This window comes from Emys orbicularis, chromosome 11 (assembly GCF_028017835.1).
Source record: "Emys orbicularis isolate rEmyOrb1 chromosome 11, rEmyOrb1.hap1, whole genome shotgun sequence".
NCBI classification, from domain to species: Eukaryota; Metazoa; Chordata; order Testudines; family Emydidae; genus Emys; species Emys orbicularis.
This window is the reverse complement of record NC_088693.1, coordinates 14,549,824-14,564,142: the sequence shown is the minus strand read 5'-3', so window position 1 is coordinate 14,564,142 and position 14,319 is coordinate 14,549,824. Positions and strand designations below refer to the sequence as shown.

Genomic DNA, 14,319 nt, shown 5'->3' with positions numbered 1-14,319 from the left:
TTTAAGCCAAAATCATTACTGATGATCCACAAAATGAAAATTTCCTTGGTTTTACTCCATCTTTCAAGCTGCCCATTCAGATTCTTAAATGTAGTGGGCCTGGAAGAGCACCAAAACCTTCCTATAAAAAAAAAAAAAAAAAAAATCTACCCAGAATTTTATGTTCCTGAAATTTTTACTCTCGCCTGCTGGGGTCCAATCTGCTGATCTAAACCAGAACTATCTCAGGATTTAAATGGGCAGTCCTAACAACGGGGGGGAGGGGAAGAATCTACTAGCACACAAGTCAAAATCATTCCCAGCAGAGTGCCACCAACCGGTGCAGAAACTAGTATTTCATTAAAAAAAAAAGTCTAGCTTAGATCATTGCAAAGAATATTTTCCAACAGTAAATTGTTGAGTGTAGCAGAGACAGATGTTTAATGGAATGCAATGGAGCCACTCCCAACTGTAACATTATATTTTTCTTTATAAAAGTAAAAACAAAATTCATTATGAAATGGTTACAAGTCACAAGTAATTAAAAACTAATTCTAATTAATTCCACCCAAAAACTAAACAAAAAAATTGCCCTTTTAAAATACAAAGTTTTCCAAATGAACAAAAACTTCAGGGAGAAGCCAGCAATTTTATTCATTCAAGAAGGTATTTTTAAAAATGGTAGATTCATGGGAATATTTCAATTAGGAATGGGCAAAATTCTGCAGCCTTTGGACAAACTCCCACTGACTTGTTGTTTCAAAGCATATTGCAAGATTTCTCAACACGGTAGCTAAGGAACATTTACTCATTTTCCGTCACAAATGTGCAGCTGTGTCATTTCAAGATTATGGCGCACAGTTTTTGTAAATGTTAGATTCGTTACAGAATTATTAGCTACTGTATACAGGAACTCCTCACTTAACATTGTAGTTATGTTCCTGAAAAATGCGACTTTAAGCAAAACTATATTAAGTGAATCCAATTTCCCCATAAGAATTAATGTAAATGAGGGGGTTAGGTTCCAGGGAAATTTTTTTCACCAGACAAAAGACTATATATAAACACACAGTATAAGTTTGAAACAAACAATTTAATACTGGTACACAGTGATGATGATTGTGAAGCTTCGTTGAGGTGGAGGAGTCAGAGGGTGGGATATTTCCCAGGGAATGCCTTACTGCTAAATGAACTAGCAATTGACTGAGCCCTCAAAGGTTAAACTCTCACAACACTCTACAAGGCAGCAGGAAAGGAGGGAGGGCAGACAGAGACACACCCTGTGTGTGAGAGGAAAAAATGCGCATTTCCCCTTTAAGTAGCTGATCCCAGGCTTAAGTACACTGCCTTGTTAATTAAATCAGCTTGCTGAGACCTGAGACAGCAGCTACTGCCTAGAAGCTCTCTCCCTCATCGTGTGTCCCCCCTGCTCTATGGAAGATGGGATAAGTGGGGTGCAGGAGCAGGGGGGAGGGGGAGACACCCTAACATTAGCCCCCCTCTTCCCCCCTCCCCCAGTACAGCAAGCAGGAGTCTATGGGAGCAGCTGCAAGGCAGAAGGCAGGAGCAGCACATGGCAGTGGGGGGAGGGACAGCTGCTGCACAGGGAACTTAGGGGAGTGGGGAGCTGATAGGGGGGCTGCTGGTCCACCCTGGGTCCAACCACCCACCAGCTAGCTGCAACGGGCTGCTCTTCCTGCAAGCAGTGGACAAAACAGGTGGCTGCCAAAGACATTAGAAGGGAGCATTTCACAACTTTAAACGAGCATGTTCCCTAATTGATCAGCAACTTAACATCGAAACAACGTTAACCGGGACGACTTTAAGTGAGGAGTTCCTGTATACAACAGGCATCTTATTTCTTGAAGCACTAGAGATTGTGATGATAGAGTAGTGTTCTGAACAGATCCAGAGATCCCATTAGAACTACTTACACTCAATGGCAAATACACTTATTTTTCCGCGCTAATATTTAAAATATCTATATTGAAATCCATTGAAAAATAATGTTCTTTGGTTAGCTTATGTATAGCATTCAAAGGAGCAAGCATGTGTGCTGAGTGAAAGGAGAGTCTTTTCTCATTCATATTTGCATTCCAAATATACCTCAATAGTTCTGTTAAGAACATACTGCAGATTTTATTCCACTCTTATTGTCAATGGGCAGGAAAGAAAATGTTAGTTAGTCCATGCTGCCATCGCCAAATACACAGAGAATGAGAGGAAACGTTATAAAGCATGCTCCAACTCAGGGCACCGTTGCTGCCTTAAAATAAAAGTCAAAAGGAACAAAAAGGAAAATACTCACTGTAAAGAGTCAGTAAATCTAAGGTGGGGAGAAGGGATGAAAAAAAGATACAAAAAAGGAAGGGAAAAAAAGATATAAAACTCAATACTAGCTGAAGAACTTAGAAAGAGATCACAGTGGAAAAGTCATCTAGTAAGGGAGGCTTAAGTATTACTAAGCTAAGAAAAAGAAAATATTAGAAATAGAAGTTGGAAACAAAGTATATTAGTAACTCCAGTTCCTTCTTCCCAAATACTGAACATGTTTTCCCCCATTTATCTCATAAGAAACTGGAAAGATTTCAAAAGGCAACAGATATTTGCAAATATTTAATTTCAATTAGCTGTGTCTCTTCATCTGGAAGTTCGTTCGCATAGCACAGGCAGCATCAGTGCTATAGCTACAATTCAGTCTCCTGAGGTATTAACCACATCCTCACCATTTCAAAACAAAACGATAACCCCACTGCACTTCAATCCCCTTTCTTTCAGACTTCCAGAAATCACTTCCTGAAAGGCAACATTGGTTAAAAATCACAGCTGAAAGTCTCAACCCAGAAGTGTCAGGAATCTAGACCAATTTTTTTTTACGTGCAGAGATCAACCATGTACAATAAACTATCATTATTTATATGGTAGTGGTACTAACAGACCTCACTCAGGGTCTGAATTTCCACTGTGTTAGGCACTGTACATATCAACAAGACAGCCCTTGCTCCAAAGTGTTTATAGTTTAAGTAAACTTAAAATGTGAAACCTAACATCTCTTTAAACCTGAGCAGTCTGCATGAAAATAAAAGGGTTCCAAACAAAAACCTAGGTTGCTAGGCTTATACAATATAAAGCATTTGAACCACATCAGGATAAGTGAACAGTTAACACTGATGAGACCCACTTACCTGCCATATTCCAAAAGTGTGGCGTGAACCTTAGACTCCTCATCTAGCAGCTCTTCTGCTCCATCCTGACGTTTGTATTTTCTCTGGGGTTTATAAACCTCCTGCAAGATAGTAAACGAATTCAGAAATTGTCAAGAACTTCTCCTAAATAAATGATTTTATTTTCTAAATGGATAATGACCAATCCCACGTTCAACAGCCCACCTCCTCCATCCACGCTGCTTTGAATTCTGTTTCCGCAGTTAGGTTTGTACACTCTGACCAAGTTAGACCTAAAAGGCTTTGTAGAGCACCTCTTTTCTTTCTCCCTCTTCTTTCTTTTTTCTAATATTACACATGAATATTTCACAAAAGGCATAATTTATTCAATTTGCCATTTTAAGCACATTTGAAAAGATGGCCAAAACCAACAAAACAGATGCCTCTTTAAATGAAAAAACCTATAATTAAACAGACAGCTTTAGTGATTGGGAATTATGTCTTAATTGGATAATTAAATTTAATTACTATCTACTTAATTACTGCTCCTTTAGCCAGTCACACAGGAGGGAAAAACAGATTCTATTATATTTTAAGGGGAAAAGCATGCAGGAAAAAAAATTCCCAGCATTCTATCAACCAAAATTAATCAATGCCATATCGTAGCTAAGTTAAAGAATGTTCAATACAATTAAATACTAGTTGGAGAGAAGTGCAGTAAATACAGTAGAATCTCAAAGTTACAAACAACAGAGTTATGAACTGACCAGTCAACCACACACCACATTTGGAACCTGAAGTATGCAATCAGCAGCAGCAGCGACAAATAAAAGCAAATACTGTACAGTACAGCACTGTGTTAAACTACTAAAAAAATAAAGGGAAAGTTTAAAAAAGATTTAACGAGGAAAGGAAACTGTTTCTGTGCTTGTTTAATATAAATTAATAGGGTTAAAAGCAGCATTTTTCTTCTGCATGGTAAAGTTTCAAAGCTGTATTAAGTCAACGTTCAGTTGTAAACGTTTGAAAGAAACGTAACGTTTTGTTCAGAGTTACGAACAACCTCCATTCCCAAGGTGTCCATAACTGAGGTTCTACTGTACCATGCAGGATCACTAAGGCCACATCTATAAAGTTCTGTAGCAGTGTAACTATTGGGTGGGGTGATTTTTTTAAATGATATTGTTATACCTGTACAACCCCTAGCATGGATGTAGTTATGTCAATATGAAGATGCCTTATACCAGAATAGCTTATTCTCCTTCCCGTGTGGGAACAGCTATACTGATATAAGCTACACTGTGGGGCTATACCACTTAAACTATATTCGTATAATGAAGCAGTACAACTTTTATGTATAACAAAGACCTAAGAGTACTTCAGGGAAGTAACAAAAGAACTACTGGATCCAGGATATGAAGGACTTTTAATGGGGTTATTTTTGTCATTTGGTGCGAGGGAGAGGCAAATACATGAGACATTCTGTAACTGGAACAATAGTTTTTAAAAAGTGATTTATAAAAGGATAAATCTCTATAAAACATTAAAAATGAAGATCCACAAATACTACTGGCAGTGAAAATACTGGAAAAACAGATCAAAAGATGTGTTGTCAACTCTTCTGATTTTACTGCCAGGTTTGTAACATTTGGTGTTTTTCTTAAAGCCCCAGCTATCAGAGTCAGTTGACTAAGTGCGAGTCAGCTCTCTTTCTCTCAAAAATGCACATTTCTAGCCCTAGCCCTCATGGTTACAGAGAAACTTGAAAACATGAACCTTAAAGGTTCCAAGACCAGAAAGGTAATACCCCACCCCATTTTTTAAAAATGTCACAAATTTTAAGCCAATCTCATGTTTTGGAGGGGCTTGATTCATGAGGTTTGAATGCTTGGGGCTGTTAATGCAACAAAACGTTAAACACAGGGAAAAGCAAGCCTAGTATTTTTCATACTTAACCAATATCAGGAAAACTAGTGGACATGGCATTTTATCACGTGGGATGATAGTTCCAAAGATTTTAGAAAGCCAGAAGAGACGATAGTGATCTTCTAGTCTGACCTCCAGTGTAACACAGACCAAGATTTTCACCCAGCAACTCTTGCATCAAGCCCATAACTTCTTGATAAAGTAAAACACATCTTTAGAAATTCTGATTTATAAAGACTTCAAGTGAGCAAAAATCAACCAAGTCTCTTAGTAAGTTGCCAATTGCTCTCACTTTTATCTACCTTATTTCTAGTCTGCATTTGTCTAGCTTCTCCTTCCAGTCACTGGATCTGGACTTTGAGAGCTTTCTACTATCAGATGTCTCTCTATGCTAAGGAATGGAATTCATCATAGCAATTACAGCATGCACAAATACACCATAAATGTTAGTCTTAGCATCAGATAATTGTGTAGATGAACGTAAAACTACTTACTGAGAATCTCAATTCACAGCACATTCATCTTTCATCAGTAGCAGCTCTAGTTCCAGTCAGTATTACTAATTCTTAATATTCCCTTTGCCAGCCTTCAGTCCTGGCCAGAACCATAAATTTCATTTCATATTCCCCTGGAGTACAGCAGGTAGGTCTTTAGTCCACAGTTTTAATAATTAATCCAGATGACCGAATAATCTTTTCACATTTATTTGATCCTCTTTTAGAGAAGATGATCTCTTCCCACAAATTCCAGTGCAAAGCGATGTAAGGATGCCCTGCAAAGGTGACTTTTCCCCAGTACTTAATTATGTAGTATGAAGGTTTAGGAGGGTTTCTTCCCTGCAAGAAAAGTTATTCTGCTCATTTTCTGCATTAGAAATTCAAGTTGTCTGGCCTGCAAGATTCCACGGCCTTGTCTCCATAAGACACCTACCAGCAACACTGATGGCAGCAACAGTCGAGGCTGTAGTGAAGACAGAGCACAGGTATTTTTTTTCCGCTGTGCTGTTTAATGCTACTTTGAGCAGGGGGAAAAAAACAAGAGTGATAGACCCCCAAACTCTGAAGTTGCACAGATGGAAAATTACAGGTCCCAATTTTCTTTAGTCTTATCTACACTGGGAATGCACCTCCATTCCAACTACCTAAATAGCTTAGCGTAGACCAGGAAGCTACAGTTTGCTCTGGTGGGAATTACTACTGTAAGCTTCGCTTTTGTGGCTCTCCTTGTCTATACCAAGAGGCAGTTACATACTTGGCCACTAATGGCTGGAAGCAGGACAATTTCCAGTATAAACAAGGCAATACTGTAGACTCAGCCTACAATAACTGGAGAATCAATTAAATGTCTTAAGCAGCAGGATGATGAAACCCAACAACTGACAGAGGGAAAAGGTTTTTAAACCAGTCTGCTTAAGATGCTTGTAAGCTGCCAACATTCCTCACCAGCCTCGAGAATTATCAAGCATGCCTAAATCAGTCTTTAGCCCTTGTCTCCAATAACAACCAATAAACTCGCAAAAGGAAAAACTTCCAACAGGGTCTCTCTATCCAGCCACAACTTACAGGCTTCTCACCTGGAGTCTCCTTTCTCCAGTGACCACTACAGGAAACTGTCCCTTCCTCTGCAACCTCCCTTCCGCCCCACCCCCTTCCTGCAACTCTTTACAGGGAACACTTGTCCTATTCTCAGCTGGACCCAGGCCTCGGGCCCTTAGAGGGGCAGGCTATCCAGTAGCAATGCTGTTTGTTAACACCTGTTTAATCACCAACTGACAGTTTGCACAGGAAGTTTCTGTTAAAGATTTAACACACTCCTTAAAAATCAGGGAGGACAAGAGCGGATATTTCCAAGGTTAAAAAACTGATTTTTTAATTTGTTTTATAAAGAGGGGAGAGGGTGAAAACCACCTTTCAAGCGTTTATATATCATAATGGAGCAAAAAAGGCAAGTCCAATTTTAAAAGAAATAATTTCATAGGCCATCTTTAGAAGCTGTTCTACAGAAGGAGTGTTGTGAAGAAGGCACAGGATGGTAATTTATGCAGTAAGGAACATGCTGATGTATGAGGCAAGCAACTCAGGAGCTATAAAGTACATTTTTAAAGGGTTATAATTCCATAGTAGCAACACTAGTTTTAGTTGAGGAAGCATCTTCTACTATAAAGTTCCTATTTTCAAGCACTGATAACTTGTTAAAAAAAACTTACCTTTGGGATTAGTTTTTCAATGACTGCTCTTAGCTGAAAAGAGAGTTTTTTGACCAATTTGGTAAAATTCCACTTAGACCTCTGAGTTCAGTATAATAAAATAGTGTTTTTCAGATATTGAGAAGTATACCAGGCATTATTTCTGTACATGGAATATTCCCAAATGGCTTATGTTAAAAGATCTCCATACTTGACATGTACTTAATACTTATATTCTCTTCTCAGTTTCACTGGTGCAAACTCTCTATCATCCATGGAATTCCAATACTATAACTAAGAAGAATTTGGCCCAGAAGTCTCAATCAAATGCTTTTGATGCGTCTGAAAAGAAGTGTAGAAATACCAAAGTTGTGTGTCTGAAAGGAGATGAAAAAATCTCCTACACTACATTTTTAATCAAGTATAAAGGTGCAGAGCTCATTACATTATTAAAGATTTAAAAATGGGTCTTACAGCAATAATGAATTTCATATACATTGAGGTATAAAATTTAACAGTGCACTACAAAATATTGCAAATGTGTAAACAGATCCAGTTAACACAGGAACCATAACCTGAAATTTCTTACTTGTGTGTCAAATTAGCATAGGGGTTTTTATTAATTTTTTAAAGCTGTAACTTCATTTCTTTACTTCCCATTATTCATTCTACTCTTAGTCCCAGTCCTGCAAATGGCACTCATGTTCTTAAAGTTTGCAGGATTGGGGCCATAGAATCTTGAAAACTGGCCTAATTCAAGTGTCGTGTAAGTAGGTGCCACTTCACTGACTTCCACTGACAGAGCAACACTGATTTGCGTCAATCTGAATTTGACTCAACATGTCTATGCCTGCTAATTTTCCTGCCCTTCTCCTTATGCCCAATGCTAAATTTCCCTCACCTTTTTCCCTTAAGCACAAGCCAACACACTATTTACATCATTGTCTGTCATCAATGGAGACAGCACAGTAATGGGATTAGGGTTTGTTAACTAATTTGATCCAAGTGTCCATCTTGCAGAGGGCTTTGCCCCAGCAAAGAATATCAGTATGTATAAAACACAGTTGTTACCAGTTGCTACTCTGAAAACGGTTGTTACCAGCACTTAAAGTTTCTTGACAGACAAATGGGTATGTTATAAACTAGATGCTATTGCCCTCTGGAGCAAGTTTTCAAGGAAGTCTAGTTTGGGGCTCAAACTATTTGATAGGGTCCCTTTAAGACTGCTACTGTCTAAAACAAGTAACTCAGGTCAGCTGAGGCCTGGTAAAATGATTAATCCTGGAGTGACCATACTGCCTAGGAGAGAGAGTAAATGTGTGGGAGGGAGAAATGAGTAACCACTGTTCAGCTGTTACAGCAAGAAATGAAGAGGATCTGGGATTCAAATACATAGGCAGACTTGGGCTGAGCCAGTTGTGCATTGTGCAGCCTCAAACAAGTCACTTGATCTCACACACAACTATTGGGGTAAGAGCAGATGCACAATGAAAACCAGACTCTGTTCTGTAAGCTGAGTTCTAAAGAAACACATTGCAAAAACAGACCCAAAGAACAAACTAGAAGAAAACAGGGAGTTCCCACTCCCCACCCAGATTATAAAGTGGCTTGTGGTATAAGAGAACACAGGGGGCCAGATTCTGGCTCAGTTACACCAGTGTAAATCCAGCATAACTCAAAGCCAATGGACCTATTCCAAATTTACTCCTGTGTAACAGAGAGCAAAGTTTGTCCCAGTAAGTGAAAGACAATGACAGAAGCTATACGTTACTGCTATCAACCCCCTTTAAACAGTTATTTAATATACAGTCACAGGGCCACATTTTGGTGGATTACTGTATAGAAGTCCCACATCCCTTAACCCAAACAGTTTACAATGTATGAACTGGAAGGACATAAGCAGTAATGTATGCATGGTATTTTAAGAAGTGCTATGTAAATGAAGTAATATACATTCAGGATAATTTGCAATCGCAAAACTGCATATTTGTGCTGTTACAACAGTTGGAAGGCACTATGACCAAAACAGGGCATTAGCAAACTAAATCAAACTAAGCAACATTCCCTCCTTTCTTAAGGCTTGGCTACACTTGCGAGTTACAGCACAATAAAGGAGCCCCGGGCGCCCTAGCTCATGACCCATCCACACTGGCAAGGCATGTAAAGCGCTCTGACTCCGCGGCTACAGCGCTGCTGGTACTCCACCGCGGCGAGTGAAATAATGCCACAGCGCCAGCGTGGATGAGGTGTTGTATTACTGTGCTCTGTATTTAATAATCCCCTTAAGTCAAGTGGCCACTCTTGCCATTGTTTTGTAATCACTGCAGGAATGCAGATATACCCTTTGAAAGCTCCATTTCTGACAGCCGGAATGTTTATCTGCTCCGAGACAAAGCAACCATTACTGTGGAATGCTGAATGTGTGAGAGAGAGGTGGGGGGGGGGGTCTGTTGCTGTCTGAACTTACAAGACAGCATGCTGACAGGCTCTCAGCCCCCAAAAACCCACTCTCTCCCCCCCCACATACACACAACACACTCCCTGTCACTCTCCACTCCACCCCACCCCCACCTCATTTGAAAAGTACGTTGCAGCCACTTGCATGCTGGGATAGCTACCACAATGCACTACTCTCTGTGGCCGTTGCAAGAGCTGCTAATGTGGCCACGCCAGTGTGCTTCCAGCTGTCAGAGTGGAAAGATTGTAGCGCTTTCCCTACTGCGTTCTATGAAGGCTGGTTTAACTCAAAGCGCTCTAAATCTGCAAGTGTAGCCATGCCCATAATCTTTTAGAGATGCAGGAGCAGACCTTGACACTTTGAATATAAGAAAAAAAAAATCAGCCTGCCGCAAAGAGCTCAGTTTAACTGTTCCGGTTGTCTAGAAAAGTGTGTCTTTTCAGAGTTGGCTCTATTCAAGGAAATGCAGTTGAAGCTGATCTCACCTAACCTTGGTTTCTGAAATGAGGAGATTTTTCACAGGAACCAACAGGAACTGCAGAGGTGCAAATGGAAGTTTGCAGAGTCTTGAGAATCTCCATTATAAAAAGTTACCTCCTACAGGAGTAGGCTGTACGCACTTCAGCAGCTACAAACTAACCTTGGTTTCGAATGCACTCAAATCTAACCTGATACCATGAATTGCATTTAGTCTCTAAAATGGGGAAACCTCAAGCAGCACTTTGCAAGCCAAACTGGCTTAACTCCATGGTGCTGTTTATGACAAACTCACTCACACACACACACAAAATCAAACCCTCTGAAAAATATCTTTCAGAATTAGGTGAGGTAACAAAAATCCTTTTTTAAAACAGAATCTAGTGCTATGATCTAGTCCTTAATCCTAATACACTATTTACAGTTTTGCCAGCATATTTACAAGATCTAGAAGTAATATCCATACTTTCCAAATCTGTCAGGTCAGACATAAAACCAAAGCCCTGGAACATTTCCAATCACTAAAGAACCCATGTCTCTTTTTATTAATACAGGGAAGGTATCCCAGTGCCCTGGCCAATTTCATTTCTGGCAGCTCTGTTTTGCCTCCCCTATGCAGTATCAATTGGATACAGCACTCTTCATGACATGCTGTCCTAAATGGTTGTTTTACATCACTTGTGCTCTGTTCAACAACTACTGCTTTTCACACCCCAGGAGGCTGCATTTCAGTAAGGGATAATGGGAGCCCTGTGTAGAGCACATATAGCCTTTTTTCAACTTGTAAAGCATTTCTGCATCTGCTAAGATCAAAAGTACGTTTTTAAAAGGACGAAACCACACCAAACTTAACATCTAGCAGCTTCTGCATTACATCATATTAAGAGCAGGGTGGATAAAAATCAATAATTTTTTTTATTTAAATCCAATTTTTTTATAAAATGCTTTTTGAGGGGAAAAAAGCAATCTAAAGATAGTTTTAATTAAGATACATTATAGCTCAAAGATCTCATCATGGAATAGGGGTTATACATTTTAATTCTATAGTATGAGAATATATTCATGTAATGTTTAAGAAAGTTTTGTAAATGAGTTCCAATAGTTCATGGATTAGGGACCCAATTTTATGGGGTTCCAGGGGCTTCTGTATAGATTATTTAGGTCAATCTTTCTATCTACCCAATGGGACTCAGTGCTCAGTCTAGAAGATACCATCAGAGATGCTTAGTTTTGCAGTTCTCAAATTGTGGATTTGTCTCTCCAGAGATAACATGCTTGTTAACCGCAAAAATGTTTTAAAATAAATAATATATAGAGGTGAAAAATAACAGACCTCAACCCTATTGTCCCTCTGCAAATTTGTGTACACAGAGTCAATCCCTTACCTCTCTCTAAAAGTGAAAAATTTCAAAAAGTTCAATAAATAGAAGAATAGATCTGGACAAGAAGAAGAAGTCTGGAGATAAATGTGAGGAGGGAGGAACAGGCAGTAGAAATAAAAGCAGCATATTCCAGAAGTCTTGAGGTCTGAGTGTAGCCTTCATTGATTTGAGATCATACCATTCTCTCACTGGGGGGGGGAAACCTATAATGGCAGCAGGCTGTAAGAGACCCAGTTTGGGAATATTTTAATGAAGTTCCTCTACCTGTGGGTAAGACAGGCATGTGTGCAAAATGCAAACAATGCAACAAAGAAATGCAAGGCCTGGTTGCCCGAATGAAACAACATCATGAGAAGCGTTCCTTCTCAGGAAGAAGCTGCGTTGAAGATGATGAAAGGAACATGTCTGAACATGCAGGATTTTCAGGTTGGTTAACTTTTTTATTTCATACTTCTTAAGGACTGCCTGTCTTCCTTCTGGATTATTCTTGAATTCTCATGTTTGAGCAAAAAATATAGTTGTTACTCTATGGTACTATCATTTTAGATGCAGTTGTGATAAAAAAATAAATAGCTGAAATAGGCAGATCTTCCTTTTACAATTTCACCTTTAAAGTAGTGGGGTACTGAATGTCAGTGAATGCAATGAGTAATAATAAATGAGCAGTATGGTAATAATTAAATAACTGCATTGACTTATTTTGTTTAGGAGAATCCATCCTCAACATACAGGATTCTGAAGACTATCCACCTTCAAGATCACCATCGTTTTCTATAGTTTCAGAGTTATCTGCCAATGATAGTGTTTCAGTCACATCATGTATGTCACATAGCCACAGTATATCACCTGTAGCAAAAAAGAAAAAGAAAAAAACTCCATCATCCAGAAACAATCATAGATAAATTTGTGATAAGAACCTGCAGATTACAAAACGAGGTAATCGATGAAAAAATTGCCCGGTTTGTTTATGCAACAAACTCTCCTTTCCATATGATTGAGAACCCACACTTCATTAACATGGTTCAGTCATTAAGACCAGGATACAGTCCACCCAACAGAGCAGATGTCGCAGGCAAATTACTGGATAAAGTGTATGAAAGAGAACTTGAGCAGTGTGGAAAAGGTCTAGAAGGGGAAATTGTTAACCTGAGTCTTGATGGGTGTAGCAATGTCCACAGTGATCCTATTGTATGAGCTTGTGTGACAACAGAAGAAGGGAATGTCTTCCTACGGAAACAATTGATACATCAGGAAATGCACACACAGCAGAATACTTACAAGTAGCAGCAGTGAAAGCTATAACAACTGTGAAAAAATTTCAAATATCTAGTATGCAGCTTGATCACAGACAATGCTGCAAATGGATTCAAGATGAGAAGAAATTATTTAGAAGAGAGTCCCAAGCTAATAACATACAGTTGCAGTGCTCATTTGATGCACCTCCTAGCCAACGACTTCAGTGTTCCAGAAATAAAGGCTAATGTTGATGAAATTGCAAAATACTTCCATAACCACTTTGCAGCAGCTGCTCTGAAAAAAGTGGGAGGAACCAAGCTAACTCTCCCACAAGACGTGCGATGGAACTCAGTAGTGGACTGTTTTGAGCACTATATCAAGAACTGGCCTAATCTGATGACAGTTTGTGAACAAAATCGTGAAAAAATAGATGGCATTGTCGCAGCCAAAGTTCTCAACATTGAGCTTAAAAGAAATGTTGAACACGTGCTGAGTACCCTGAAGCCTATTTCTGTAGCCTTGAACAAAATGGAGGGAAACAGCTGTTTTATTGCTGACACTGTTGAAATCTGGAAGGAATTGAGTGAGATCTTAAAAAGAGAAATATGCAATGACAGAATTAAATTACAAACATTAAAAAAAATGAATGGGACAAGCACTATCTCCAGCTCATTTTCTTGAAAAGATTCTCAATACTCGGTACCAGGTCAAACCTTAACTGCTGAAGAAGAGGAGTTGGCTATGACATGGACATCTAGCACTCATCCTTCCATAATGCCAACTATAATAAACTTCAGAGCTAAGGGTGAACCATTCAAGAAAGAAATATTTGCTGATGATGTTTTAAAGAAAGTCACACCAGTGAACTGGAGGAAGTCACTTAAGCACTTGGATTCAGAGACTGTTGAAGTGATAATCTCACTTTTAACAGCAGTAGCTTCTTCTGCTGGTGTAGAAAGAATATTTTCTTCCTTTGGACTGATTCACTCCAAATTGAGAAATCGTTTGGGACCTGAAGAAGCAGGAAAGCTTGTTCTTCTTTTCCAGATTATGAACAAACAGGAAAACGAAGGTGAAGACGACTGTTAGCTGCAGAAGTCAATATTTTAAGTTTCTCATGTTGACCTGGCTGAGACAGTCGATTTAATTTTTGTTTTTTTGTTTTTTAAATATTTCATTTAACCATTTTAATTAAAAACAATTTTAACAAAAACAAACCGGATTTTAAAAAACTTGAACATTTAACTCAATTCAAAATTTCATATGCTTGTTTTGTTAAAATATTATGTGTTTGTTGTTGAAGAAAAAAATCCAGAATACATAACATTGTTGTTTTAGTTAAATAAAACAATTTAAATGTCTGTCTGGTGATGTTCTCCTCCTAATATGGCATGGCAAGAAAATCCTCCAAATATTAATGATTAACTTGTTGAACTGGAGATAGTTCACCTCCCAATGACTTCATAAATATCTACTTCAATTACCTTTGGTAAATGAAATAACCAAACAATC

At 38.7% G+C, this 14,319-nt stretch overlaps 1 protein-coding gene across 1 annotated transcript in view; it reads right to left on the bottom strand.

Moving 5' to 3' along the window:
• CCDC93 (coiled-coil domain containing 93) overlaps positions 1–14,319 on the bottom strand; it is a 104,020-nt gene that overhangs the window by 70,784 nt on the left and 18,917 nt on the right. The window contains exon 7 of the mRNA XM_065413461.1: positions 3,165–3,265. Within this exon, the coding sequence (XP_065269533.1) occupies positions 3,165–3,265 (101 nt within the window). The remainder of the gene's footprint in view (positions 1–3,164; positions 3,266–14,319) is intronic.